The sequence below is a fragment of the Drosophila nasuta genome, chromosome 3 (assembly GCF_023558535.2).
Source record: "Drosophila nasuta strain 15112-1781.00 chromosome 3, ASM2355853v1, whole genome shotgun sequence".
In the NCBI taxonomy this organism is placed as follows: domain Eukaryota; kingdom Metazoa; phylum Arthropoda; class Insecta; order Diptera; family Drosophilidae; genus Drosophila; species Drosophila nasuta.
The window spans coordinates 9,861,149-9,888,246 of record NC_083457.1 but is presented as its reverse complement, the minus strand read 5'-3'; the positions used below and the strand labels follow the sequence as shown (position 1 = coordinate 9,888,246).

The following is a 27,098-nucleotide window of genomic DNA, read 5'->3' as shown; positions in this document are numbered from 1 at the left end:
TCCATTGTTGACAGTTGCTATACTCCAGTCAATCAATCACAACTAAACCACAGACAATCTATGTATTGATTTAATCTAGGCCAAAAGGACAAATTGATCGTTAGTTGTCGGCATGTCGGATTGTAATGATGTTTGCAAGCTTTTAAATAAATTTGAATGCCAAATTTTGTGGATTTGATAAAATCGAGAAGTTTATTTATTTCAGTCAGACAGCAACAAAGCTTTTTTTTTGGCAGTGACTGTGATTTGGTTTCAACCCATTGGCAATGTCAGTGCCAGAGTGGGGAGACGGATTTTCGTTTTCCCATTTAATTTTATTTATTTCCCTTGTAAAGCCTTTATTTACTTGAAGGAATTGGCGTACGCGTAAGCGCACATGACCTAATGCCAATAGAAAGAGAAACTGTGAAACCAGCTTCTCCTCCACATCCTCCTTCTTTGCCAATACCAGACAAACTCTTTCTTAAAAAAAAGCTCACATACACGCTCTTACGTCCTGTCTACGTATCCGTAGATACTTGTGGTGGCTGCCCACCCATCGACTCCTTGGCAGAAGGAAATACTTATTGAGTGGAGTAGCCTTTGCTGCAGAGTCCAGAGTAAGAAACCTTATTCGATTTTCCCAATTACAATTACGAGGCAGTCGTACTTACATTGCATTTTAGTGAGGAGTATTACCCAAGTAGCTAGTAGCTCAAAGTGATCCCACATTGTGTGTAGAAAGAGTCAGGATGTTTACCAGCATCTCAAGTCACAAGACAAATTAAATTTTGAAGAAGCAGCTCTCTCTGTTTTTGTATTCCACAGCAGTTGCATGTTTCTCTTCGTATCTGATTGAGGCACGTGTCTATCTGAAGTCATAAATTGTATCCAATGCCCGTGCTGCACAAAATCGAGGCCAAGCCCAGCCAAGAGAGCACTGAGGGCATAGGGCATAGGGCCACAAGACGAAACCGAAACGAAACGCCAGTCTGGCAGATTGGGCCCGCAGACGAAAATCAATTGAATTGTAATTGAATTGCAAACACTTGAGAGCCAAAAACCGCCGAGGAAACGTATGAATATTTTACGTGAACGATTTGACGTTGAAAACAATGAACAAAGGAATGCCCTGCGACAGTCTGTCTGTTCATTTCTCCAGCCTTCGTGAATACTCTTTAGATACGAATAATAATCAAAGTATCGATTGGTTGCTTGCATGGACTGATAGTATACTTACCCAAAAAACTAGCTTTTTTCTAATATCAAATTATGTTGATAAGCCGAAAATCCTAAAATATGTACTTTATTATATAGTGGTGTTTGCTGAGCGAAAGGATAAATGCTTGGCGAGATGCAAGAGCATCTCGACACTCTTTCCAAAATTACCCACAAAATATGCAAAATGGAAAATAAATTTCACCCAGGGAGTGGTGAAATTTTCAAAATATTCATTTGACTGCGGGCAGAACCAGAACGAACAAAGAAAGACACACACACAGAGTGCGTCCCACGGAGCGTATGAGCGACGACAGCATCACGTACGCATATTCGTCATATGCAGATACATAGAGAGGGGTGGCAAGAGGCAGCGGGGCAGAGAGGCGAGCAATTGGCAAAAAATCGAATTGGAAATGATTTTTGAAGCCACCCAGAGGCTCTTGAGTCGGCCACGAGTCGACTTGGCAGCTCTCTGCTAAAGAAGAAAAAAAGGCGGCGCCGGAAGTGTAAGCAATGCGAGTGCTGAAAACGAATGAGGAGCGAAAATGTTGACGTGGTCATGCATGAACAGTAAATGAACAGGCCGATAGTCTTACTGTCTGTCTGTGTTTGTGAGTGTGTGTGTGTGTGTGTAAGTGTGTGTATTTCCGGCGGATGCGTCGCAAGTACGCGAATACGCGTACAAACGTTTTTCAAGTAGAAAAACAAATTAAGTGGCTTTCATGCGAATGAATTTTTGACTTGAAACAAACCATCTCCGGTTGTCGCATCTTTTATTCTTTTGCCATTTCTATTTCAAAGCAATGCTCGCCAATGGCCTTTAGAAAATTGAAAAACTGAAAGCAATCAAAGGAATAATTCTTTTTCGAGATGATAGATTTCGAGGATACTCTTTAAAATTTAAAGGAATTCAAAAAATTATTATATTTTTTTTGACTAAAATTGTAATAAGTTTATCAAATTATAAAAATGTAAAGTATTTTCTGAAGAATTTTTAAATTTATCTTAAAACAAATATACAACATTTTCTTGATTTTAAATACAGCGTATCATGAACCCATGCTATCTCTATCTCTCTTCTAGTTGAAATGACAATGTTGTCAAAGCTTTTATTCTTTAAGCTCATTCAATTGCAATATTCAATTTAATCGTTTTTGTTTATTGCTTTGTTGCTGAATACTCATTTGTTTGAAAAACGTTTAGAGACATACTCTAAAAAGTTTTGTATCATTCTCGGTGTCATTTAGTTTTTCCTGTGGCAAATTTCCATCGCCACTTTCAATAGCAATTAATTTATTGCTATCGAAATTCATTCTCTCGTGTCGTTCATATTAATTGAATTTATAATATGCTGGGAAACTGCAAATTATTATTTGCACTGCAAACGAATTAATTAAAATTAGTTGGAGAAAGGGCAACTGACTGATACCCTTTGTTATGAGTATAATATAATATTGAAAGTAGTTAATTGAATTTACCATTTATTTGTATTAACAATGTTTCAGTTGCAGTTAGCGTTCATAGAATATATTACTCGTGATTATTTTTTTTTTGTAAAATTGAATTATGAATTTGAATTATGTTTGTATTTTTAATAAAAGGAATTAAACAATTCTAGCAAAAAGTTAAATTTGTTATTACTTAATAAGTTTTCTTGACTTTTCTTTACAATTATTTGACTGTAGGGTATATATGTAGGGTATATATGTTCGCTTCGGCAGGTGGCTCAGACATGGCGCAAGTATTTGCAGCTTTTGTTGCACGTGTCTTTTGGTCTCTTGCGTAAATGCATCCGGTAGTTGTAATTCATCTTTAATATTTTCCTTATGCATATTTGCCCGGACCTGTCAGTCAGTCTCGGGCAGCAGTGCGTATACTTGATGGCTGAGAATCTGGCTGTGCTGCGTCGCTCTGGGCAGTGCAAATGTTATTTCGCTTAACTCGAATATGCCATTACACACATACACGCACACTCACACACACACACACACACTCACGCATGTTGCTTACATTCTTGTGCAGCAGGGAGACCATGAAGTTAGTAACTTTTATGGCTGCGCGTGTTGTTGCAGTTTCTGCTTCAGCGACGCCAACGGCTAGATTGTCATATTGCACGAGATAACGACCTGCCAGATGGACAATACGCCAGTCAGCTAGGCACGTTGCTTGGCAGGTGCATAGTGTACATGCATATCCTTTTCCTTACATGTCGAAGCTATGATGTTTGCCTCCGCTATGCGTCTCCTTGGGGAAGGGCTTGGTAAAGGGGAGCTGCTTTTTATGACGCAGGAAAAGCGTGCGAGCTTCTTTAACATCTTCCTGTGCTGTGCAGCGTTTCCTCTGAGCAGCCGTTTTTCTGTACTCAACAGCAACTGCAAATGCATTTTACAAGTGCAACTGGCAGCATCAGCAGCAAACTGCCAGCAATAACAACAAAAACTTGTTGATTGTCGTTCAGGTGCGCAACTCCTCCCCACAAAACCTAAACTCAAACCCAAACGAGGCGAAAGTATGTTAAGTGTAAATGCATTTCACTTTGAGTACATGTTCTGCCTTAAAGCCTGCCACACAGGCCCAGGCCAAATTACCAGAAACGACAACAGTCCGGGCTATAGGCGAACGAAAGCGAACTTCACAAGGGCCCTACTGCCAGCTAGCACTTTCATGCCTGACAACATGGAAATTAGATGTGCGATCTATGAGTGTGTGAGCGAGTGTGTGCGAGTGTGTGAGTGAGTGTGTGACCAAGTGGCCAAGTGTTGAATGGTCGTATTGCCCGTGACAGTGACAGTGGCAGTGACAGACACTTCCTGAATATCCCCCTCATTGCATCAACAAGTACTCCGGCCTGTCGATTAGTGCTCGTGACAAGAGCGATTTTGACAGCCAAAGGAAATTAAGTGGAAGTTCTCCAATTTCAGTAGCGTGTGCAGCGTATTTTAAATTTCCAATTAAATATTGCATATTGCAGCCGTAAATATGAGTTGAAATAATATCTCATGTGTGCCGCCAGCAACCATATTTTCATTTCATGTGTATTTAGGATGACCTCAGGGATCGCATTTCCATGATATTGCGTACGTGCATGCGCTTAGATACTATATATGGTATGTGATAGTCTGCAGTATATTTTGCATAGATAACATTTGCATACTCATCTGAATGCATATTAAAAGTCGTTCTGCACGAGAAAAGTCAATAAAATAAATCTGAAAATTATATGAACATGCTTATTTCCTCTTCAATTCTGCATAAATAATAGTTATGCTTCTTCGTCTTTTGTTAAAATAATATAGTAAGCTCAAATTCCGTTTTAATTGAGAGCTAACACATTGAATTGTTTTAATCGTTGCACTTTTAGCTCTATTCTATTCTCTACACATTATTACACCCTCATAAATACTTATCAAAACACATTACGTTCTTTAAACTCATAAACAAACACCTTTGCTAGCTTGGAGGGTGAAATGTAATGCTGCTTATGCTCTAAACTACAAATAGCAATTCAGAGATAACTTTTTTGTTTACGAGCATATCCGATTTTGAGTATACATAGTAGTAAATAAATGAAATATTTTTGAAGGCATAAGATACTAAATAACAAGGAAGAAAGCTTCAGAGTGATTGACTGTAAGATACCGGCTACCTATTTTGAATAAAGACAAAACGGTGTGGTATTCATTTTTTAAATATACCATATTAATATAAGGCAAAATGCTACATAAAATACATTTGTGGGGCTGCAGTAAGCGTGGCAAAAAATTTAACATGGATATGGTTATGTCGTATCGGCAGACGCTGATGAAAAATTTACATATATACTTGATGGGGTCGGAGATGCCTCTATTGGCTCTTCACTTACATTTCCTGGAGGCACAAAGCTCTAATACCCTTGTACTCTATGGGTAGCGGGAATGTTTGGAATATGAATAATATTTATCTTGGTAATAGCATTATACATGTAAGCTGTAATAGATTGATTTGTGCTGTCAAGTTAATTGAATAAATAAGCATAAACAAGACATTAACAAAAAGCTATAATAATAATAATCATATTTAATATGATTGCAAATATGCTAATAGAGCCGATTAATTGTTTAGTCTGTTTTTGCGATTTCACCTTGGGCAATAATTGTGTTCATTGTGTTGTGTGATTTCCTCAACAAATGGCAGAGCAAACACATTAGATACCACCACAAAGGTCGAATTTATGGTAGTTACGGCTTAACTACACATTGGGGACGCTCAAGCGCTTAATTACAAATGTGTTTTGGCCAACTATGCTGATGCCATTTCATGGCCAGGGAATGTACGTGCCAAATTGGCCAGAAGCAAAAGTAAATCAATTTCGTTGTGGTAAGCTCAAGTGCAGATGCAGAGACGTCTTAAATTATGTTCAGGCGCTTTTACAACTGCTCATTTGTGTGTGCTCGTAAACAATTCGCAGCTTGTCAGAGTGGAGACCCTCCTTGCTTCCGCCCTCTTGTGTCCTATTTCCATCTCTCTGTTGCTTGCAAATACAATACAAATACTTACTTAGGAATGTGTGCACAGCTGCATGCTCAACGTTCTGGACAAGGCTTAAGACACATGCTGATGATGGACAGTGAAGCACATATGGTGAGTGGATTCCCAGAAGGCACTTGATATCAGCACAAATGGAAAGACTATCATAGCTAGAAATTACAATATTATATTTGAGCATTCATGGCTAACTATTAAAATCATTTGCAATTTAATGATTATTATTTTTAATCAAACAAAATATACGAACATATTCAAAATGTGACCAAGATGCATTACGTCAAGATAATGCCATAATTGACTACTGTTTGCCAATGCAAATACCTAGACCAAGGAATGTTCACTTTCCCACATTATTCCTTGCAAACTTGTCTACGTATATGTGTGTGTGTGTGTGTGTGTGTTAGGGGTGTGTCTATGCAAAGAGAACATCTCTCGGCTCTGCTCTGTGATTTGCCATGTTCTGTGGCCTGGGGGCAATAGACAATTTTGCAAATTTCCTAATTGCACTTGCCTTGCTGCGCTTTGCCTGCAAATGATGTCGCTCGGTTTGCCACAGAGCCAACAATTTTGGGGTTTTGCAAATGTCAATGCATGCGGGTGAGTTGAAAGCGGAATGAGTTGGGTGAGAGTTAGGGGAGAAAACTCTTTGCCTCTCGTTGCATCATTTTAAGGACCAATTTGGTTTTTGGGCATATATACATATGCATTTCTAATGCTGGCTGTCCTTGCGGCCACTTGGGTTAGAAAAGCCAGTAAAGAGCCAATGAAACTTGTCCTTCTTCCTTCTAAGTGTGGTTTATTCAATAATTTGCAATTTAATTATTATGATTTTGTTGCCTTGAGCTTAAGTCACAAGTTTGCTGACTGCATTAAGTATGGCTCGAAGTATAAAGCAAAACTGGCAGTTTGCTATTTTATTTAATTCCGCATTAAAGTCACAATGTTACAATTAATGTTGTGTTTAAGCTATTGATTTTCAATTCGGAAATTTATGCGAGTTCTGGCACATGATATTTTAATTAATTTGGCTTTCCTAATTAAGTTCTAATTTATTTCGTATATCATTAATTCACTTTTTAATCGCTTTGGGCTGTATTTGGCGCAAAAATCAAATTTCTCTATATATTTGCAAATTGCACTACGCCTCGTATACGTAATTTATGGACGTGCGGGTGAATTCTGCATGAGAGAGGCAATAGGCAACAGGAGTTGCCACTTGTCAGGCATTTTTAGTTCATGTGTTCATGTTCAGTTCGTGTGTGTGGTCGGTCTTTTTGTTGACTTTGCGACTTGTCACGTTAGACTAATAGAAAACCTGGGTGACAACAAGCTAACACAAATACTAAATTTCTGTTTGAAATACCTTAAATGCAAAATTTGAATATTGAATTGAATATGGAAGTATTGAATGGAAATTTCAATAGAAGGTATAATAGAAGCTGTGGAATTATGCATAGAAGCGAAAAGCAGCAGCGAAGATAATTGTGTATGAACAGACAGACTGAAAATCACTTTTCCAAATGAATTGCTGGCATTTATGATTGCGAAGCTCAACATTTTCGATTGTGGCAATTCCACTCCAACGAAATGAATAGCAACAACGAGAGAGACAGAGAACAATTCTTGCTGATTTTAGTCATTATAAATGTCATCAGGCATTATTTTTTCCATCAACTTGCCGCACAGTCGGACATGGCAAAAATGTTTATTGCTCGCTTTTTTGGGTGTATTGCGTCCATGACAGCCACAGCATCGCGTGGTAACGCGATGGACTGCAGGGGAAGAAAGGGGAGGGGAGATCTGAAGTGGTCCCAAACTGCATGACAGTTTCCATTAATGCTGAAACTTGAACACAATGTGCCATAGGGGAGGCATTTTTAATGAAACGAAATTAAACGGGAAATTGAAACCGGACGGCGTGTTAATGAGAAAGCTATGCGATGACGACACGGCCGTTAACGAGCGACTTTATTTCGGCCCTGTTGCCAACTTGTCGTTAACGTGTCCTTAACAACAGGTTATTACATTTAATGAGAATTATAGCCATAAACTTTTGTATACTTACTCGCCTGGATTAAATAGTTATGCTATTCCTTACTATGTATGGGAAATTGATAGAGAGAATGATAATAAACTCGCCTTTGATCCATTTCGAGTAATGAAAAGGTGTTATCTACAATGTTAATCCATTAATGACCGACTTTATTTGATCTTTTTACTTAAAATTGTCAAACTGTCTTACTTCCACATTTTAAAAGATTAAATTGGAACCGGAGCAAAAATCCTCATTAAAAAATGGTCAAAGAAATTGTGTTGAAGTGTTTTCATTTGGCAAATTAACAGTTCGCATTGATTTCGAAGTAATCAAGACAAAGTAAGTGGCTTTAGAAATATTATTGCCTTTGTTCCGCAAACTCAACAAATGCGAGAGTATCTGAAAATTGAGCCATCTTTAATTGCTTTGTGCTGTAATGGGAAATAAAGCTAAAAAAGCTGCAAAACAAAATCAAATACTTTGGAGACATTTGAGGCACAACAATTAGTGTCTCTATTATTCTGCAGCAGCCGAAATAACAACAATGATAAACAATGAAGTGAGTGGGCAAAGAGGCGGGACAGGGAATAGGTCAGGGAAGTCAGTCAGATAGCGAGAGAGAGAGAGAGAGACGGAGCGTGAGAGATTGGGGAGTTCAATGCCAAGTGGCAAGCTATGAGTATCACAGAAGAAAAAACCTTAAGTCCTCGTGTAAACAACAAATACATTGTTATCAGACATTGATGGCGTTGGCGCCGTCAAGGCCCATGAGACATCGCAAAGAATCGTTAGCGAAGATTGGACTTGGCTGTCTTAGTAGAGATGATTCTGTGGGTGGGCTGGTTGGGAGGATGACGTTTGCCTATTCTCGTTAAAATTTAAGCAACTTTCAATGGACTGTAAATGAATAGAATTTACTTGGTGCTGCAACAAAGTTTAAGGACTTTAGGCGCCGGCACTGAACTTCTTTCCCGACCCGAATGCCAATATCCGGTTCTATTTGCGCTCTAGCTGTACTGTGCTAAAGCCAGTTGCATTTTCTTTTTATGCTCGGAAAATAGTTGAAAATAAATACAAGCGCACCAGGAATAAGACCAAACCGGCAATGAAGAAAAGAAAAAAAAATCACAAAACACAAAAAAAAAGGAATGTATGAAATAGAAAGAACTTGGTGAACTTTTCTCATGCTTGCTGAATTTTGATTTACGACCACTTAACGTTTTTTATGGCCTCAGAAAACAAACTGCGATTCTGTGTGTCTCAGCACTTATTCTTACAGTTATATAAAACAGATCCCTATATCTCTCGTGTTTGGCCCTTGCCCATAAAATATGGTTCTAGTTAAGTTTCGTGCGTCCCAAGTAGTTGTACTTGGCAACCTTGTTAATCAAATAAGAGTGATTCAGTCGAGAGTGCTGAGCTTGAAGTTATCCTAATCAGGCATTTACTATAATAATCCCAGCATAATAAACTTTAGAATTTGATGGGAACAATTGAGTTCGTATAACTGCAAGTGATCAAACATCTTGGAACAACTTTTCTTTTTTTTTTTTGTTATATTGAGTTAAGTTAAGTTTGCTGGAAAAGTCACAAATAAAAAATGCGTGATTTGGGTGATTTTTAGTTTGATTTATTTTATGGAAATGCATTTATTTCTATAAGATATTCGCGTTTGCTTTCCTAAATATTTATAAATACGATTATGCTGAATTTCTGTATATTTCCTGTGTGTGTGTGTCTATGTGTGGGAGTGTGTGTGTAGTAACGCATACAACATTTGTAATCATTATATTTATATGACGTGTTTTAACCTAGGACTGTAAGAATTACAAGTGCACAATTGCAATCATACAGCATACAGAGTATGTATACTCATTGGAAGTGGGTAAAAAAACAGAATTCGCACTGTTTTAACATATTTTTTCTATTTTTTTTCGTTTTTTGTGTATCAAATTGATACTATCAATTCAACACTGTGACAATTTGCATTCAATTTATGGGTATTCAGAGTTGCCTCGTAATTACTATGAATACATTATTTATTCGTGTTAATTAGGAATAATTATACTTTTTGATCAAATATATGTATTACTTATGTCGACAATTTAAACTTGTTTATTTTATAATACAGTTGCAAATTGCTTGCCATGCGATTCGCTCGATGTGGAATTGTTAATCTGCCGCGCAATAATTTATGAAATGCAAACATAAAATTAAAATACAAAAAAACATTTAATTGCAAGTATTGTTTGTCAGTAGCTGCAGCATTATTGATTAAACATAATTTTAAAGAATGAATTTTAAATGACAACAAAATCAGTTGCAGTTGGTTAAAATCTGCTTCGAGTACGTGCTATGTGAACCGACTTGAGTTTGTCGCCTGCCACTCGATGACTTGCAGATTTGAAGTGCAGGTGCCAGAACAACGTGGTGTCAAGACGTGCGAGTGTGTTAGACATGCCGAAGTCCAGAAGTTGTCTATACGTCTCCTTCTAGCGCATGTCTGCACTGCATGCTAATTCCCTTGGCATGTGTGTGAAATACAGAACATGCATGTTTCATTATATGCTTGTTTCTTTCACGCATTTGTGTTGGTTCTGCCTTTGACTTTGTATATATGAGTGTGTACGTGCATGGTTATCGTGTATAACGAGTTGCAATTAAAAATAATCGAAATCTATTTGGCGATAAAATTGTGCAGCTGACGTACAAATTAAAATAAATGAAATAAAAGTGAATAAATTAAAGTAGAGATATAGATTACAACCAAATTAAATATTGACTTTTAATCACCAGTAAAATAAAGCGTGAAACCCACGAATGCCTTTGCCTCGTTTACGCGAAACTTATCGATATACAACGCGTCTACATTAAATACACACTTATTTTAATTCTTCGCCACAAATATTATCATTCTGTCATTTTGATTCCTGCGCTTAACGTACAGAGTATATATTTTACGAGTATTTACCGTTGCATAGCCACAGGATTTTGATCATATGGTATTAAGTAAATAACACAAATGAAGAGCGTTAAGTCGACTTAACCGACATTAACAACACTCGTTCGTCTGGGTGAATTACAAGTGTGCTTGATGCAGCTTACTGCAAAAGTCCACTGCTGACTGTGAATGTGGTTGGCATCGTTGTGGCTGCCATTGCCACGTGCTGCACTTCCGTTTGATTTGCGCCGGGCCGGGATTGCAATTGATGCCAGTGCTGGGCATCCGTCGAAGCAGTTTCCGTGTGATTGGCTGAGCTTCTGTCCATCGTCGCGGGCTCATCGCGGCGCGTTCGTACCGCCTGTGGCAGTGGTCACGACGACATGTAAGTGCACTGCGTCTTCGGCTGTGGCTCCGCCTGCTCGATGGGCTGAATGGCGGCACGTTTCCAATAGTCGCGCACCGTCTCCACCGTTTCCATGATGCGCAGAAAATTGCGACCCGCCAGCATGGCCACATCCTCCTCGCTCCAGTTGTGATCCTCGAGTAGGGCGGCCAACAGCTCTGGATACTTGGACACGTCCTCCAAGCCCAGCGGTGGCATTTCAATGCCATCGTAGCCGGCGCCGAGGCCAATGTGTTGAATGCCCGCAATTGCTCGCACATACTTGATGTGCTCTATCACATCCTGCAATCTCGCCTGACGGCCACAGGCCACGTCCTCAGGGTCAAAGCTCAGCATGACGAGGCCCCCATTCTCGGCCACCAGACGTAATATGTCATCGGGCACGTTTCGCGTCGAGTTGCACAGCTGACGTGCCGCTGAGTGCGAAAATATTACGGGCGCTCGTGTTGCCTGAAGAACATCACGAGCCGTGGCATCGGAGCTGTGCGACAGGTCGATCATCATGCCCAGACGATTCATTTCGCGCACAATCGCCTTGCCAAAAGGCGTCAGACCCTGCTCCTGCGGCGAGGCACTCGACCCGGCCCAGGACACATCGCATCGATGTGTCAGACTGAGGTAGCGAGCACCCAGCGAATAGAATGAGCGCAGCACTCCCAGCGACGAGCCGATGGTGTGGCCACCCTCGATGCCGATCAGTGAGGCCAGCATGCCGCGTCTGTGCGTGGCCACGATGTCCTGCGAGGATGTCGCCAATACTGTCTCCCTGGCGTACATGTCCGACAGTCGGCGCACTATGTCGATTTGCTCCAGTGCCAGCTGGACGGCGTCCAAGCCCTGAGCCTCGCATGGCACGTACGCCGACCTGCAATTGGAGGCGAAAAAAAAGTTCTTAAAGTTAAGCAGATTGCTAAAAGAAATCGGGCGGGTAAGGGTCAAACAATTGTGAGTTGGAAAAGTACAAGAAATTTCCCCAATTCAAATACTTAAAAAAGATAAACTTATGAAATTTGGTGATGATGATTTTAACTTCAACTTTAAACTTATTCAAAGCAACGAATCAGCAATAATTCAGTTACACTTACTAGTTGAATACAACACACACACAAAAGAAACGAGACATATTAAATAATATGCACAAGACTTGGGCTCGGGCAGAGCAGGTTCGCTCTTGCAAGGAGAGTCATCAAATATTCCCCTCCGATGAGCCACCACCCCGTCGTCTGTCGTTTTCCTCGTCTTTCGAGAAAGAACAACCTTCGATGAGTTTGCTGCTAGGCTGGGAATATGGTCGACTCTGGCTGAAGGAGCATGAAGAGTTTGTGACCAAAGAGTTGACCAATGCCAAGCCGCCATACATAGATCCCGACTTTGATTGGTGGGTCAATAAGCGCACAGCTGTCATGGATCGTCGTCAGTATTATTTGAAGAATAAGCAGAATCCGCACATGAAGAATTGCAATTTAAGTGCATTTGCTGCGATCAAAACGCATCGCCAGAAGAAAGAACGCGGCTCAGCGGCTGAATCGGAAAAGCAAAGGATATCGGGTGGAAAAGAGAATTCCAGCCTAAGAGTCAACTCAACCATGAATTCGAGTGTTAATGACAGTTCTAGTTCTGCGGCAATTGTTAATGCCAGTTCTAATTTCAAGTCGAAGAAATGCAAGTGCAAGGATTGCGTGCAGCGTCGGAAAAGTGGACAGGAGATAAAGTCTGGTTCGTATGGACCTGATAATCGAAAAGTATTCTATGTTACCCAAAAGCTCCTCTCAATGCCATGGTATTGACAGCAATTTTGTGCGTTACTAAAGTTGGGAAAACGTTGATATGACACTCATTACTTTATGTTTTGTTTGGTTCAGCAATGAAATCGAATAAACAAATGTATTTCGCATATGAAATAACATATAGAAATGGTTTTTTATATATATTTTGTCCAGATTATAACTTATCTTCTATTTGGATTTAATCCTTTAATTTTGATGTGAAAGGATTTCAGAACTAAGCTTTTATATATTTTAACAATTTTCGTTATAGTGATTGCTGATTGAACAAAAAGCAGTTAGACCAACGGTTGAGTGCACCATACAACACTTGGCCCAGTTGCATTGCTATTAAGATGCCGTTTGCATGAATCCCATAAAAGTGGTTAACTAACAGAACATTTGAATTTCAAATGCAATGATATGGCAATAACGAGGGCTGCCAGCCACAGGCAAAAAGGGCAGCATACAGTTCTCGAGAGAGAAAGAGAAAGTGAGGGAAATTGAACAATGACGACCACTAAAATTAAATGCGAAAATTGCACAAAAGTTTGACTCGGTGCAGCGCCATCTGGCGTTCGGTGGCTGCCAAGCGTAGCGAACTGTAGTGGTGCTTGGTTTTGAGTTCTGTGTTTTGTGTTTTGTGGTGTGGCGTTCGCAGTCGAACCAAATAAAATCAAGTCGATTGCCTATCAGTATTTTTCCCAAACTGCAGCTGTCTGCCGCCTGTCAAAGCGTGCTCTTCTTCAACACCCAACAAGGACTGCATACAGTCAGATTTGTTATTGATATTGTTGTTGCTCTCGTTGTGGCTGGTGATACACTAAAAATTGCCAGCAGGCATGGCTGGTTGGCCGTATGCCCGACAGCATCAGTAGCAGCAACATCGTAGTAGCTGTTGCCAAATTTTATTTTGCAGTCAAATTGTTGGCATTTCTCGACTAGAGTTTCGTGCTCAGTGGGCGGTTATCGGACTCACTGACTGACTAGCTGGCTGGTTGTCTGGCCGGAAGGTTTGCTCTTTGTGACCTGGTCAGCCGCTGTGTTCGGTAATTGTTATGGGGTCGATGTCTATGCATGCTTGATTGCATCGCATACGAGGCTTTTTCAGTTTGACTGATTATACCCTCTATCCATAGGGAACAAGAGTATTATTACTTTGTGTCTCCAGGACATATTTGTAAAAGACAGAAGGAATTATCAGCGGCCCCATGAAGTATACATATTCCTGGTCTGCCTAGCTAGATTATCGAAAAAAAGATAATTATAACTATAGTTTTTATGATTCCTGAAAAATTTATTGCGATCGGATAAAAATTGTTGAAGCTCCTTAAGAAATATTTCTCTATGGGCAAAAAGACCTACTTACTACGGGTTTTAGTAACTATGACAGAAAATCTGGTATATTTTCCACTTAATGGTATATTTTGAATATATTCCTATACTTATATGCCAAAAATAGCCTTTAGTATTTAGTTTTTTGGGGTAAATTAATTTAGTAAAATTTATCGCACAGTCGAAATCACTAGACAGTAACTTTCTTCCTTGTTTAGTTTGACTGCTTTTCGATGTGTTGGCGTTTTTGCTTTTATTCTTGGCCATTACTTACCAGACTTGCACACCGACTAATCCCTGTTTAAGTCGCTCCATATCGGTTTGGGCCCACGCAGGTCGTGACCACATAGACTTATGATCGAGGTCGTGACTGAGATGCACCAGCTCGAGACTGCTGTGCGCATACTTGCGCACGTTCCACGCAAAGTTGTTGTGTCCATCGACGAGCGGCACTTCGCGCAATATGCGCCTAACGATTCTCAGTCTTTGTGCATGCGAATTTCGGCTGGGCGACATGAAGAAATGCTGGTATGCCAACGTGGCCGCTATCGCCAGCAGACAGATGGCACTCACCAGGGTCAGTGCAACCATCCAGGAGCCACGGCGTGTCTTATGCCCAGCAGCCGAATTATTTCGACCCTTGCGACCAGCTCCCGTCTTGCCTCCCTTTGTCTTGCCGGAGGCGCCGGCTGCACTGGATGCGGCGGATGCCAGTGAGGTGGGCGATTTGGTATCGAGTGCGATGCCAGCGATATCGCTGCCAACAACAACGCCGCCCGTCATCGCGCTGCCAAAGACTTTGGACTTTTGTATGCTGGCAATTTCGCCACCCGAATCGCTGTTGGAGATCGAGTTCTGGCGGGAGAGAGTGCGGCGTATGTTCGAGTGTTCCGTGACGTCTGGCAGCCCGCCAAACCCGGTTGTCTGCAAAAAAAATCAGAAATGGAACAAAGCAAAAGAATGTTAGCTTTTTTCGCTACTGTATGCTGCATATTACCTGGCAGCATAAGGTGCTGCCAGACAGTCAGTCATCCGTTCAGCCCTTTCGATGGGGAGTTGCTTCATTAAAAGTGCGTCAAAGTTTCTTTCGTTGATGTTGCGCTCTAATTAAAACTTTGAACGGTTTTGCAATATTCATAACTGGCTGCCATGAAACATCAACAAGGCTCAGTCGCAAAGTTTTTAATGAACCAAATGACCAAATCAAATCAAACACAAATCCAAAACCAATCCGAGCCGTTGGCTTCTAGTTCCTGTGCCTTGTGTCGCAGCTGTTTGGGTAATCTCGCCTCTAACATAATTAAGCCATGGCAATAATTCACATGTGTCCCCCAGCGCTCGATCGTTACATTGACATTCTCGTTCGTTCAGCTTCCAACTTTGCAAACAAAACTTTGTCAAAAAGTTTTGCCAGAGGCTGCCAATAATTTAGTTACTCCCCGACTATCTGCTCGAATTATGCGCAGCCCCAAAACTGGGCACCAGTCCAAGGAACAAATCAAGTTTGATAACATTCATTATACGAAATATTTGATACACTGCAAATGTGTGTGAGTATGCCATAATATTGTTTTAATTTAATTGAACATTGGATTCTATGGCACTTTACTACAGCATTGTTTAATCCCACATTCTGCAATCAAGAGCATTTAATCCTTGCGTACACTCAATGGTTATTTTAATCGGACCATTTCATGTGGGCAAATGATATACCACAGATCCCCCTTTCACCCCCCACCCATCACTTCCACTTATAGTCAAGAGTTTTCCGCAATTATTTTCAATGGTATGATTACTGTGCAACGCCCACACTTTCGTATATTCCTCTTTTGTTTGCATATGCGGCTAATTAGCTACACCACGCGGCGTATGCGCAATAATATTATATCAAAGGGAAAAAGTTGCACACACATACATAACATACAACTATTTTCCATAGCAGCTCAAAAATTAATTAAATAAAACACAAGCGAAGCAATTTGAATGCTTTCAAACCCGAATCGGGTGGTTGTTACATTTGCAACTATTTTAATTATGAATCTCTCTTCAGCAGCATCAGCATCAGCAGCAGGCAAATGAACTTTTATTAATGCTCGCGAAACTTTCGACTTGGCAAATTCAACTGATAAAAAGAATGAGTTAAGTTGAAGTTTTGCCATGCTCAAGAGAAAAACATTGCGATTTATTCAATTTTTAATAAAAATGTAAATATTTCTTATGCTCTTTCAGCAACCCAATTGTGCATTTAATACCCTGTAGACTCGCAATGAATTTGAAACGTACTTAGGCCTTGATTTACTTTATCGTATCATGTTAAAATAAGGATGTAATAAGGAATATTCTCTTAACTTCTATAGGATGTTTGCAAGTCGAGCAGTTTGCCATCAAATTGACTTTTATAGAAAATTTTTGGGAAAACTTTTTGGGTCTGCTGCTGCTTAAAGAGCGCATCATTTTTGGTCGCTCGGCGTTAGTTTTGCATGTCGGGGCTGCGGATGCAAAAAGTTTGCAGTTGGCAGAATTATCATTGGCGGGGTGCGATGGATGTTGGAGCAGCCATAGGGGGGATGGCCCATAATCCGGAAAGCAGCTTTAGCCACATTTCGCGCTCGCTACCCTCGCTACCAGGCGCATCGCGAAGGCGTCAAAGCTGTTGCAAAATTCATGGACGGTGGCAGGAGGCGTTGACCTCACAGCACTAGCAGCAGCAGCAACGGCAGCAACAGCAGCAGGTGACAGCAGCCATGGGGACTTGTTCAACATTCTGGTTGTAGTTGTTTGCACCCACTTTATAATTAGTTCAATTCTAGTTTGTCGTGCTCGTGGAAAAGTGTCAAGGCTCAAGCGCTGGCATTAACAACAAAGTTGTATTTTGTGGCTTGTGTTTTAGGGCAACCTCCAAACCCCCAAAATTTTAATCAGAATATCGTTGAACTCTGTACACTATTTAACATTTCAATTAGTGTCAACAGTGTTTAGCTGGAAAAAGTTAAAAATACATAAAAATAATATAATCAGAATAACATTTAAAAACAAGTTGTGTATTTTAAACATGTTATTGGAGCCAAAAGTTATTGTGCAGACACAAACGGAGGAAGTTTCTAGCGAACAGATTGATGTGCCCATAGTTCGACCCTTAGAACTGGAAATCGAATCAGACGATGATCTTGATGACTTGTGGGACGAGAGTGCGGACGGAATAAATGACATATTCGATGAATTTCAAAGAGAGCTGTGGGCATTTATTGAATCATCAATTCACCGGGACTCGACGTAGAATGACAGTGCATAGTTGCGGTATAAATAAAGTAGGTTTACTGTCTCATTTCAATCATGAATAAACAATTTTGTATGAGAGCATAATAATAATAATAATATAAAGATACTCAGCGCAATTCAATGTTAATCTGTTGTTGCTTACGTTTCCCCAGCTGAACATTTATGGAGTGAAACGTTAAATAAAAATGTAGCAGAAAGCAGTACTTGCAACAAGCATGACCAGAACACGCAATCCCAGTTACACAATTCAGCAAATCGTCAGACCAGATAGAAAAGCGGCATCCACGTGACACAAAGGACACAGAAACAGCAACAGCAACAGGACTTGCAAAACAGGAGCGGGAGCACGACCAAAAAGCAGAATGAGAAACATGTACATACAATAACAAATGGCAGATGTAACAATGAGAATAACAGCGACGAAAATAAAAGAATACGTTGTGGAATGCTTTATAGTTTTCCGCTGTTATTTCTGTCTTTTTTTTGGGTGGGAAGCAGAGTTTTTAGAAAATCTTTTTAAATACCCTGTAACCATAGAAACGACAAGACTTTGTCTTTGTTAAGTCCATCAGAAAGAGTTGACGCAGCTAATACCATTCGTAAGTCTGAACCTTTGAGCAACTGTGTTTACAAAAATAATCTCTTCGAGCTAGACTTTGGTTGTTGTAAGCAGCTGTTGTCCCTTTTATATATGTACAGGGCATTTCAGAGTTTAGCAGCCATGCGTTAAATATTGTGCCTTTTTTATACTTTCTAACTTTGTGATTTGTATCTTTCGCCTCAACTGTGATTTTACCACTCCCATTGCATCTTTTTTTTGGGTGTGAAATAACAGTCAGTAACTGGAAACTGCACAAAATATGCAACAACCAGAAAGTGTAAAGCTAACGCATGGCAAGTTTTGAAATAAAGTTTTCTCTCTATAAATATCACGTTGATGCAACGTGCTTGTATCCCATAGATACAATATTTTCATTTGCAACTGTGTCGGTTTATGAATTTACTGCGCATCGATAGATTACTTTATTACCAAGTGCAGAATAAAAGACTTTCTACAAATGTGAGTTGCAATATTATTACTTTTGCTTTTCAGTTTATTATACTAATCAATATTTTCTATATTTTTGCCGTTTACGAATATTTAAGGTATTATTTAATGGTATATCATTATTTTATAAAATTTCTGTTGATATAGTTGATATTTCGTCAAAAATTAAATAGCATTTCTAATGAGAAAAAGAGAAAAATAAGTAAAGTATTTTTTGGTGTTTTCAAGCAGATTGCAAATGCTAAAAGTTTAAGCAGCGCAAATGGTTCGTTGCAACTTTCATAAAAGTTTGCAATATTCGTGCTCAACTGCACAACGTCGAGGAGGGGAGAAAAAATGCCAATGCATGGGAGTAATATTGAGTAAAAGTTCAATAATAAAACGGTAGAGCACTATTTGAGTGATGATTATGATGGATGCGTTCATAAATGTTGATAAACTGATTTGTGGCCAACTTTGGTGATTCTCGCCCATTGTGGTCCATTGTGGGCCGCTTGGCCATTACTGCTACTTCATGGCACCCTGTGGCGCAACGGGAGGCGGACCCGGTGATGTTGTCGACATCGTCCGTTGTCGTTGTTGTTATTGTTGTTTTTTTTGCTGCTATTTTGCCGGCTGCTGTTCATGTCAACGTCGGCAAGTTTTTAGTTTTTCAAATGTCATTGGGGCATTTCATGCTGATGGACATGGCCCTGCAATAACGGCAACCTCTGCTCATCTCGTTCTCTCTCTCTCTCTTTTTGTTCTTCACTTTCGCACTCGTCTCATTGCTGACATACCACAACCCACCGCATGGCTGTTGTCTATCACTATTTCTTGCTTGTACATTCACAGTAACCGCCATGTTGTTGCTTCGTAATTTTAGCCTCTCTCTTTCCCTTTCACTCTCTTCGCTGCTTAGTTGGTGCCGATGTCTGTGTTAGCTTGCCGATTGTTTGTCTACGAGTTTGCGAGTTTGTATGCTTGTACGTCTGTTTGTCTGTCTCCCAATTTCCTCGTCCCTTCGTCTCTTTATTTGTCTCTGAGTTATGTGGGCGATGACCGGCAACTGTCTGGTCGCTCTCCTTGCGTGCGCGTTCTTTCGTTTTCGTTTTCTATTTGTATTGGTAGTTAAGGAATTGCAGCTCTTTAAGTGTTCATTAAGCAATTTAAAGTTTTAATCGCATTTCTTTCTTCTCTGGCTTGTGTGTGTGTGTTTGTTTTTGTGTGCTCGCCCCAATTGACCCCAATGCGAGCGAGTTTGCGGGTAAAATCTCCATTAAATGTCAAAGTTTTGTCTACGATGCTTTGTCGCCGCGACTGCTCGTATTTTTCGTCTTTTTTGTCTGCGCCAAACACTTTTGAAGTTTTCTTGCTACTTAATGTCTTTGAAAGATCTTTAAGTATTGTTACTTAATGGTTCAATGATTTAACATATTAAACTAGTTTGATAGCTCTAAGCTCTAAACTTTATTTATTTAATTATTGCAATCTATTTTAGATTTTCTTTGTATTAAATTAGTATTTTGCTAAACTTTAAACGAAGCGAGAAACAAAATACCGATTTTATAGCATACTTTTAAGCGTAACATATTTTTTATGGATTTTGCTGCAACTTTGTCGAGTTGCTCGTTTGGCTGCTGTGCATTTCGTGCAGTTGAGACGTTGAAACTTATCAATTCTACTTTAAGCACGTCTCACAAACTTCCTGATTCAGCTGATAATAAGTCATGATTACAGTGTATTTTTATCGTGATGGCTTTCGTTGGCTTGGTTCAAACTCCTGAAACAAAGCAAAAAGCTATGGAAAAACGTGAGCTGACATGAACAATGGCGGGCAGAAGCAGAATCGGAAAATATGCTAGTCAAACTCAAACTCAAACAGCTGTGCGTCACTGCCACTTCCACTTCTACTGCCACTGCCTTTGCCACTGTTGTTGCCACACACGCATCCACCCATCAATCAAAGAGCGGTTCCATTTGGTGAGCATGGTCGAAAGAATTTCAGTTGCCCAGCAATGCAGCATCTATCGAAAATGAATTGAATGGGAGCTTTGGTGAAAGAGCCAGAGTAAAGCAGACCAAAGGGGAGCAAATCACCCGAAACGAACGATGGAAAGTAAAACGTTGCATCTCAAATTGGTGGGCAACACAACAAGCGAACAGAGCGCAAAGCGAACACTTAAATGGAGCATGTCCCAAACAGGGTTCAAACCGAAAAGTAGCGAAATTGTAGTCAATCAGGATTAGGTTATAATGAAGTGAAATGATTACTCTCGCAGTTGAATCCTTTGGTGGGAGTGTATTTTACACATAAAGACTTTAAGTCTACTTCAGAATTCAATTTCAAAACTACTATATCTATATCTATATCTATATCTATATCTATATCTATATCTATATCTATATCTATATCTATATCTATATCTATATCTATATCTATATCTATATCTATATCTATATCTATATCTATATCTATATCTATATCTATATCTATATCTATATCTATATCTATATCTATATCTATATCTATATCTATATCTATATCTATATCTATATCTATATCTATATCTATATCTATATCTATATCTATATCTATATCTATATCTATATCTATATCTATATCTATATCTATATCTATATCTATATCTATATCTATATCTATATCTATATCTATATCTATATCTATATCTATATCTATATCTATATCTATATCTATATCTATATCTATATCTATATCTATATCTATATCTATATCTATATCTATATCTATATCTATATCTATATCTATATCTATATCTATATCTATATCTATATCTATATCTATATCTATATCTATATCTATATCTATATCTATATCTATATCTATATCTATATCTATATCTATATCTATATCTATATCTATATCTATATCTATATCTATATCTATATCTATATCTATATCTATATCTATATCTATATCTATATCTATATCTATATCTATATCTATATCTATATCTATATCTATATCTATATCTATATCTATATCTATATCTATATCTATATCTATATCTATATCTATATCTATATCTATATCTATATCTATATCTATATCTATATCTATATCTATATCTATATCTATATCTATATCTATATCTATATCTATATCTATATCTATATCTATATCTATATCTATATCTATATCTATATCTATATCTATATCTATATCTATATCTATATCTATATCTATATCTATATCTATATCTATATCTATATCTATATCTATATCTATATCTATATCTATATCTATATCTATATCTATATCTATATCTATATCTATATCTATATCTATATCTATATCTATATCTATATCTATATCTATATCTATATCTATATCTATATCTATATCTATATCTATATCTATATCTATATCTATATCTATATCTATATCTATATCTATATCTATATCTATATCTATATCTATATCTATATCTATATCTATATCTATATCTATATCTATATCTATATCTATATCTATATCTATATCTATATCTATATCTATATCTATATCTATATCTATATCTATATCTATATCTATATCTATATCTATATCTATATCTATATCTATATCTATATCTATATCTATATCTATATCTATATCTATATCTATATCTATATCTATATCTATATCTATATCTATATCTATATCTATATCTATATATCTTTATCTATTTAACTTTGCCATGGTGGGAAGGTCAGGAAGGAGTCCAAGAGGCAATAGAGCGCGAAATGCCGGCGAATGGCGAGTCGTGAATGGCAATTGAGAGTGGTGAATAGCGAACCGAGCTGGTAAGCGTGGCAATAATGACGGTATTTATGGGTTTTGGCGAACGCATAAAAACGCAGGTTCTGACAGCCAAACAAACGCTGTATGCTAGAGAATCCTTGGTGGAAAGAAACGGAATAAATGGTCTAGCTGCAGAAAAGAAACTGAAGCAAAAGCAGAAGCTGAAACTGAACGACACTTGCAACATTTAATTTATTATGCAAATGTGAACAAATGGCCCCAGTGGCCAAAGATGACAGTCGTCGTGAGTAATGGCATCACAGAACCATTGTCCTTCCCTATGCAACGGCAACGCTTCATTTGTATGTGAACGTACTTATCGTAAGCTCGAGGTCGGTTACACTTTTCAGCTTTGACTTCATGTAGTTAGTGTCTGTCCCTTAGTGGGCCACAAAGTGGTTTTCTGCGATAACACACACATGCCATGAATTCGGGAATCTGATACCCAAAGTCCAAACAAATTGAGTTACATGCAGATAATCGTTTATCAGATACTCTCACAATGTGTCCCAGCAAAATGTTTCTGAAATTGCGAACATTATTCATGGTTGTGTTCGTGGATGGTCTGACATTAAGCGCATTGCAAAAAAGTACAATAAAATAAACTGCATTCGAAAAAGAAAATAACCATCAAATATAAATTTAAAGAATGTTGGCTGCATCGATTTCTGGGATTTACCATAAATGGAATATTGTTATATCCAATCATTTCTGTCAATATTTTTTAAGCAAAAATGTATATTTGATGAGGGGAAATTATTTTTTGTATAAGTGGTATTCAAATTGAATTGAAAAAGTAATACTTTTCATTCTTGTTTAAATTTTTTTACTTTGTCCTCAAATTTTTTTTTTTTTCCAAAATTAATATGTTCATATTTTAAATAATTTTTTTTTAATAAATATTAATGGACTACTTGGTGGTATTATTTTTGAAGGCACAATATTTGTATAGAAATATTCTGTTAAGTAATATTAAACAGCTTCAGTTTCAAATGCCATGAACGTTAAATAAATAAAAGTTTATCTTAATGTTTTCTTTCTCGAGGAATCAATATGTTTGCCCATCGATAGCAAACGATGATGTTTTAGTTTTGTGTACACAGAAATCTACTACGTGCTTAACTTTTGCCTAGTTCTATTTGAGCAGATTATAGTGCTCTATTAATCATAATAAAAATGAACCGATAATTTAAAATATTCCATTTGTTGGGCTCAAACTTTCATGCCAATTATCTTCCGCTTTGTGCGCAGAAATCATTTATCTAAATCAAATCATTTATTGTATTATGCATAAATTGAACTCGAGTATTATATTGAAATACAATACTTGTGCGGCAGATGTTTCTTTCTAGTCTGTTGAACTGCCAATAAACTCCGCCCCTCCTCTGTTCGTTGGGCTCATTTAAATCGCGGCACGAACCAAATGCGCGTCAATAATCGTAAATGTGTCCCCATCACAATGGCGAAACAGGTCATGAATGCCAATTAGAGAGTTGGCTTAACTGTTATCGTTGTCTACCATACTTTATACTTTGGCACACCCACCTGGTAGTCCATGTAGTTGTCGAAATGCATGTAGGAGCAAGCGCCGCCAGCGCCTGGCACCGCCAACGGTATCGGAAGACCGTTCTCGTCCAGCTCGACGGCAGGCGGTGGCGGAGGCGTTGGCGGCAGGTTGTCCCCCTTGAAGGACACACGCTTGGTGTGCCCATCGCCACGTCGATTGCGTCCCAGGGTGCCAGCAAAGCGGCCAGCGTGCATGGCACCGCCGGCGGCCAGAGTGCCCATCATATATGACAGCGAGCCACAGCCAACGACGGCGTCTTGATTCGGCTGCTGCTGCTGCTGGGACGATGGAAGGCCGCAGCCACCAAAGCGAAAGTGCGGCATGCAAGTGGTAGTGTTGCCACCTGCACCACACTCGCTGCCCTCAAAGTCGCTCTCGACGTCCGTCACAAAGGCAGCCGGCTGAAAGCCGCGCGGCAGCGTCGCCGCCGTGGTCGCCGTCATTGCTGTGGCAGCTGCCGACGATGCTGGCGATGCTCGGTTCAGTGTGCCCGTGCACAGTATGTTGACAGGCTGTGGGTGGCCATGGGTGAGCTGGTGTGGAAGTGTGTGTGGATGCTGTTGCAGTTGGATGCTGTGTGGAAACTGTTCGCCGCCGCCGCCGCTTTGCAGAAGCGCCAATTCGCCGCTAAGTCCAGCATTGCCCGCCGCTGCTGCTGCTGCTGCTGCTCCGTCTGTGCTCGCAGTCAAAATATGTGTGGGCTGCAGCTGATAGTAGTGCTCAACGCCACCCTGCGGCTGTGCTGCGCCGGCTACGTTTGCTCCAGGTCCAACTCCGCCGCCTTGTGTTATCAGTGTTGTGGGTATCACCATGATGGGCAGCATTGTTGGTGTGCTCGTTGCCACCGGCTGCGCCGTGTTGCCGCCGGCCTGCAACATTTCCATTTGACACATCTCCTCATAACTAAGCGGACGTAGGTGCTCCATTACGTTACTATTGTTTATGTGGGCGTGGCCTGTCTGTCTATCTCGTCTATCAGCAATTTAATGGTTTCGCACTTTAAGCTTTTCACCTAGACAAACACTCAAGTTCACTCACGCACTCGCACACTTACACACACATGAGTGTATGTGTGTGTGTGTATATACCGACAGCGGCGTCGACTGCACACGAAGCGAGGGGTGGGGGCGAATTCAAAAGATTTCGCGCGCGTACCTTTGGCAATTCAATCGCATGGTTTTTTGCTCGTGCGCCTGAGTCAACTTTATCTCGCGACAGTCCTTCAGCAACTAAAGCTGAGAAGCCATTTCAATGGCCATTGCTTTTGCTCATTCACTTTGAATTCGCCGTCGCCATTTTGTGCAGAGCTCGCACATGCGCTGAGTGCAAATACCCAATTCGCCGCCTCTCTTTTGCTCTTCGCCGCAACTTGCGTCGCCGCATCTCTCTTGATGTCGCCTCTCGCTTAGCATTTTGTTTTGATTCCGATTTTGTGGTTACGTGGTGGGGTCTTGTGGGTTCACTCAGCTCTGCCATGGATGGACCACTGTTGATTTCCATTTTGTTGTGTTGCTGCCGCGCCGAGGGAAATTAAAATACTTGAAGCTGCCGCCGCCAGACTTGAATGCAAGATTTTAATTGCCGCGCAGCGAGAATCGCAGCGCATCGCAGCGAATCGCATTGCATTGAATCGCATCGCAGCAGGGGAAATAGGCAGTGGACAGAACAGCGACTGACTCTTGACTTCTGCGGCGACGGTTCCCAGCTGTGCAACCAACTGTTGGCCCAACTGCGGCCAGCCTGCCAGACTCTGCATGGTCAGCTGAATGGGCTATAATTGCGGCTGCCTATTCTGCAAGCGACATCATGACTTGTGTTACAACAAAAAGATCCTGTGCCTGACTATCATTAAATTATTTTATTGCTCTAGGCTTAAAGGGCAGGCGTTAGAACCATCGCAAAAGTGTTAAAAGAGCAGTTATTCCGTTGAAAATATTTTTGATTTTTTAATAAGAGATTCAATGAATTTGTTATTTGTTATTTTTGGAATAATTTAAGCAAGCTAAAAAAATGTTTGGTATTTCTGTATATATTGGTGTACCCTCATTATGAAGAAAATTGTATTCGAAGTAAATGTTTTTAAAGAGTTTAGTTGTTCAGAATATATTTTTACATTTCTAACAGGTTGTGAAATTCTTAATTACAAATATTATTTAAAATTTTTCTATATTAAAGATTTTTTTTAATTTTCATTGTAGCTCTTTTTCAATATTTAATATTTTTGGAGAATTATACTAAATTTGTTGATCTATGTATACCATAAGATGTCTTAAAAGCTTAATTAAAAATAGTTTATTAATGTAGGAAATTTGTTAATCTTTTCATTGTAAAATTAGAAAGTTTTTCTTGACTATTGACTATTTGAGATTTTATTTTATAATAATTTTAAGTAGCCATCAAATGACTATTCAAAATTAGTTGAAACGAATTTTAATTTCTATTAATCTTTCGATTGATTGCGTTTTTTTCCGCCGTCAAATCGCCGCCAAAAAAAAGAAATAATAACCATAAAAGGAATACAATTTTCTTTATCTCAATCTTACTGTCCATAATTTGTATGCATCCCTTTGTATGTAAATATCTTTTCAGTTCTTAAGGCACTTAAGAACTCCGCTCGCAGGCGAAGGTAGTCGACTGATTCAAGCAATGTATATAACGAGTGCTCCTATTATGTATGCATACTCTTGTATGTTAAAATTACGCTGTTGTCCATTTCATAAAGTCGCAAATTTCTTTTGGCCCCAAAATGGAGAGAAACAGAACGAGATCCAGAAACAAGGAACAAGAAACAAGAAACAGAAACAGAACTGTTGAACTGCTGCCTGCGGGGCTCGATTCCATTTGTGTGTGAAAGACAAAGGCAAAAAACACAGTTGGAAATGTCTTGTGCAGATTTTTGCCTGAACTTTTTTTTTGTTTCATATACATATATATTTTTTCTTCTTATTTGTGTACAATTGCCACCAGGCTCAGTCTCAGTCTGAGTTTCTCCCGTCAACGTTTCCGTCGCCATCTCCCAGCTCCCAGGTCCTCCATTTACATTTGTTTCATCCTATTATCCTGGTTAACCGGCTCGTTCGCTCTGTGTGCTTTCTACACGGCCTTCCGTTCTCCGTGCTCCGTTCGCCGTGGCGTTCCGGTCTTGCCACTGTCTGCCACCGTCCTACACTCTGCCCATTTGTCAAGTAATGC

The 27,098-nt window shown here is 39.3% G+C and overlaps 2 protein-coding genes across 3 annotated transcripts in view; one reads left to right on the top strand and one right to left on the bottom strand.

The window, feature by feature from the left end:
• Nucleotides 1-9,370: 9,370 nt before the first annotated feature.
• Nucleotides 9,371-27,098, bottom strand: part of LOC132790993 (uncharacterized) — a 91,368-nt gene continuing 73,640 nt past the window's right edge. The window contains exons 1-3 of one of the 2 annotated variants that reach the window (XM_060799765.1): nucleotides 23,885-25,122; nucleotides 14,482-15,131; nucleotides 9,371-11,974 (exon numbers count right to left, since the gene is read on the bottom strand). In XM_060799765.1, the coding sequence (XP_060655748.1) occupies nucleotides 11,077-11,974; nucleotides 14,482-15,131; nucleotides 23,885-24,832 (2,496 nt within the window). In that variant the 5' untranslated portion in view covers nucleotides 24,833-25,122 and the 3' untranslated portion in view covers nucleotides 9,371-11,076. Of the gene's footprint in view, nucleotides 11,975-14,481; nucleotides 15,132-23,884; nucleotides 25,123-27,098 lie in introns of those variants that run through there. The other variant, XM_060799764.1, reaches the window with a different exon arrangement.
• Nucleotides 12,164-13,013, top strand: LOC132790994 (uncharacterized). Its single transcript, XM_060799766.1, has one exon. The coding sequence runs from the start codon at nucleotides 12,243-12,245 to the stop codon at nucleotides 12,894-12,896; it is 654 nt and encodes a 217-aa protein (XP_060655749.1). The 5' UTR covers nucleotides 12,164-12,242; the 3' UTR covers nucleotides 12,897-13,013.

Excerpts from the sequence above, each read along its gene's own strand:
- LOC132790994 (XM_060799766.1), top strand. The coding sequence starts at position 12,243 with ATGCACAAGACTTGGGCTCGGGCAGAGCAGGTTCGCTCTTGCAAGGAG.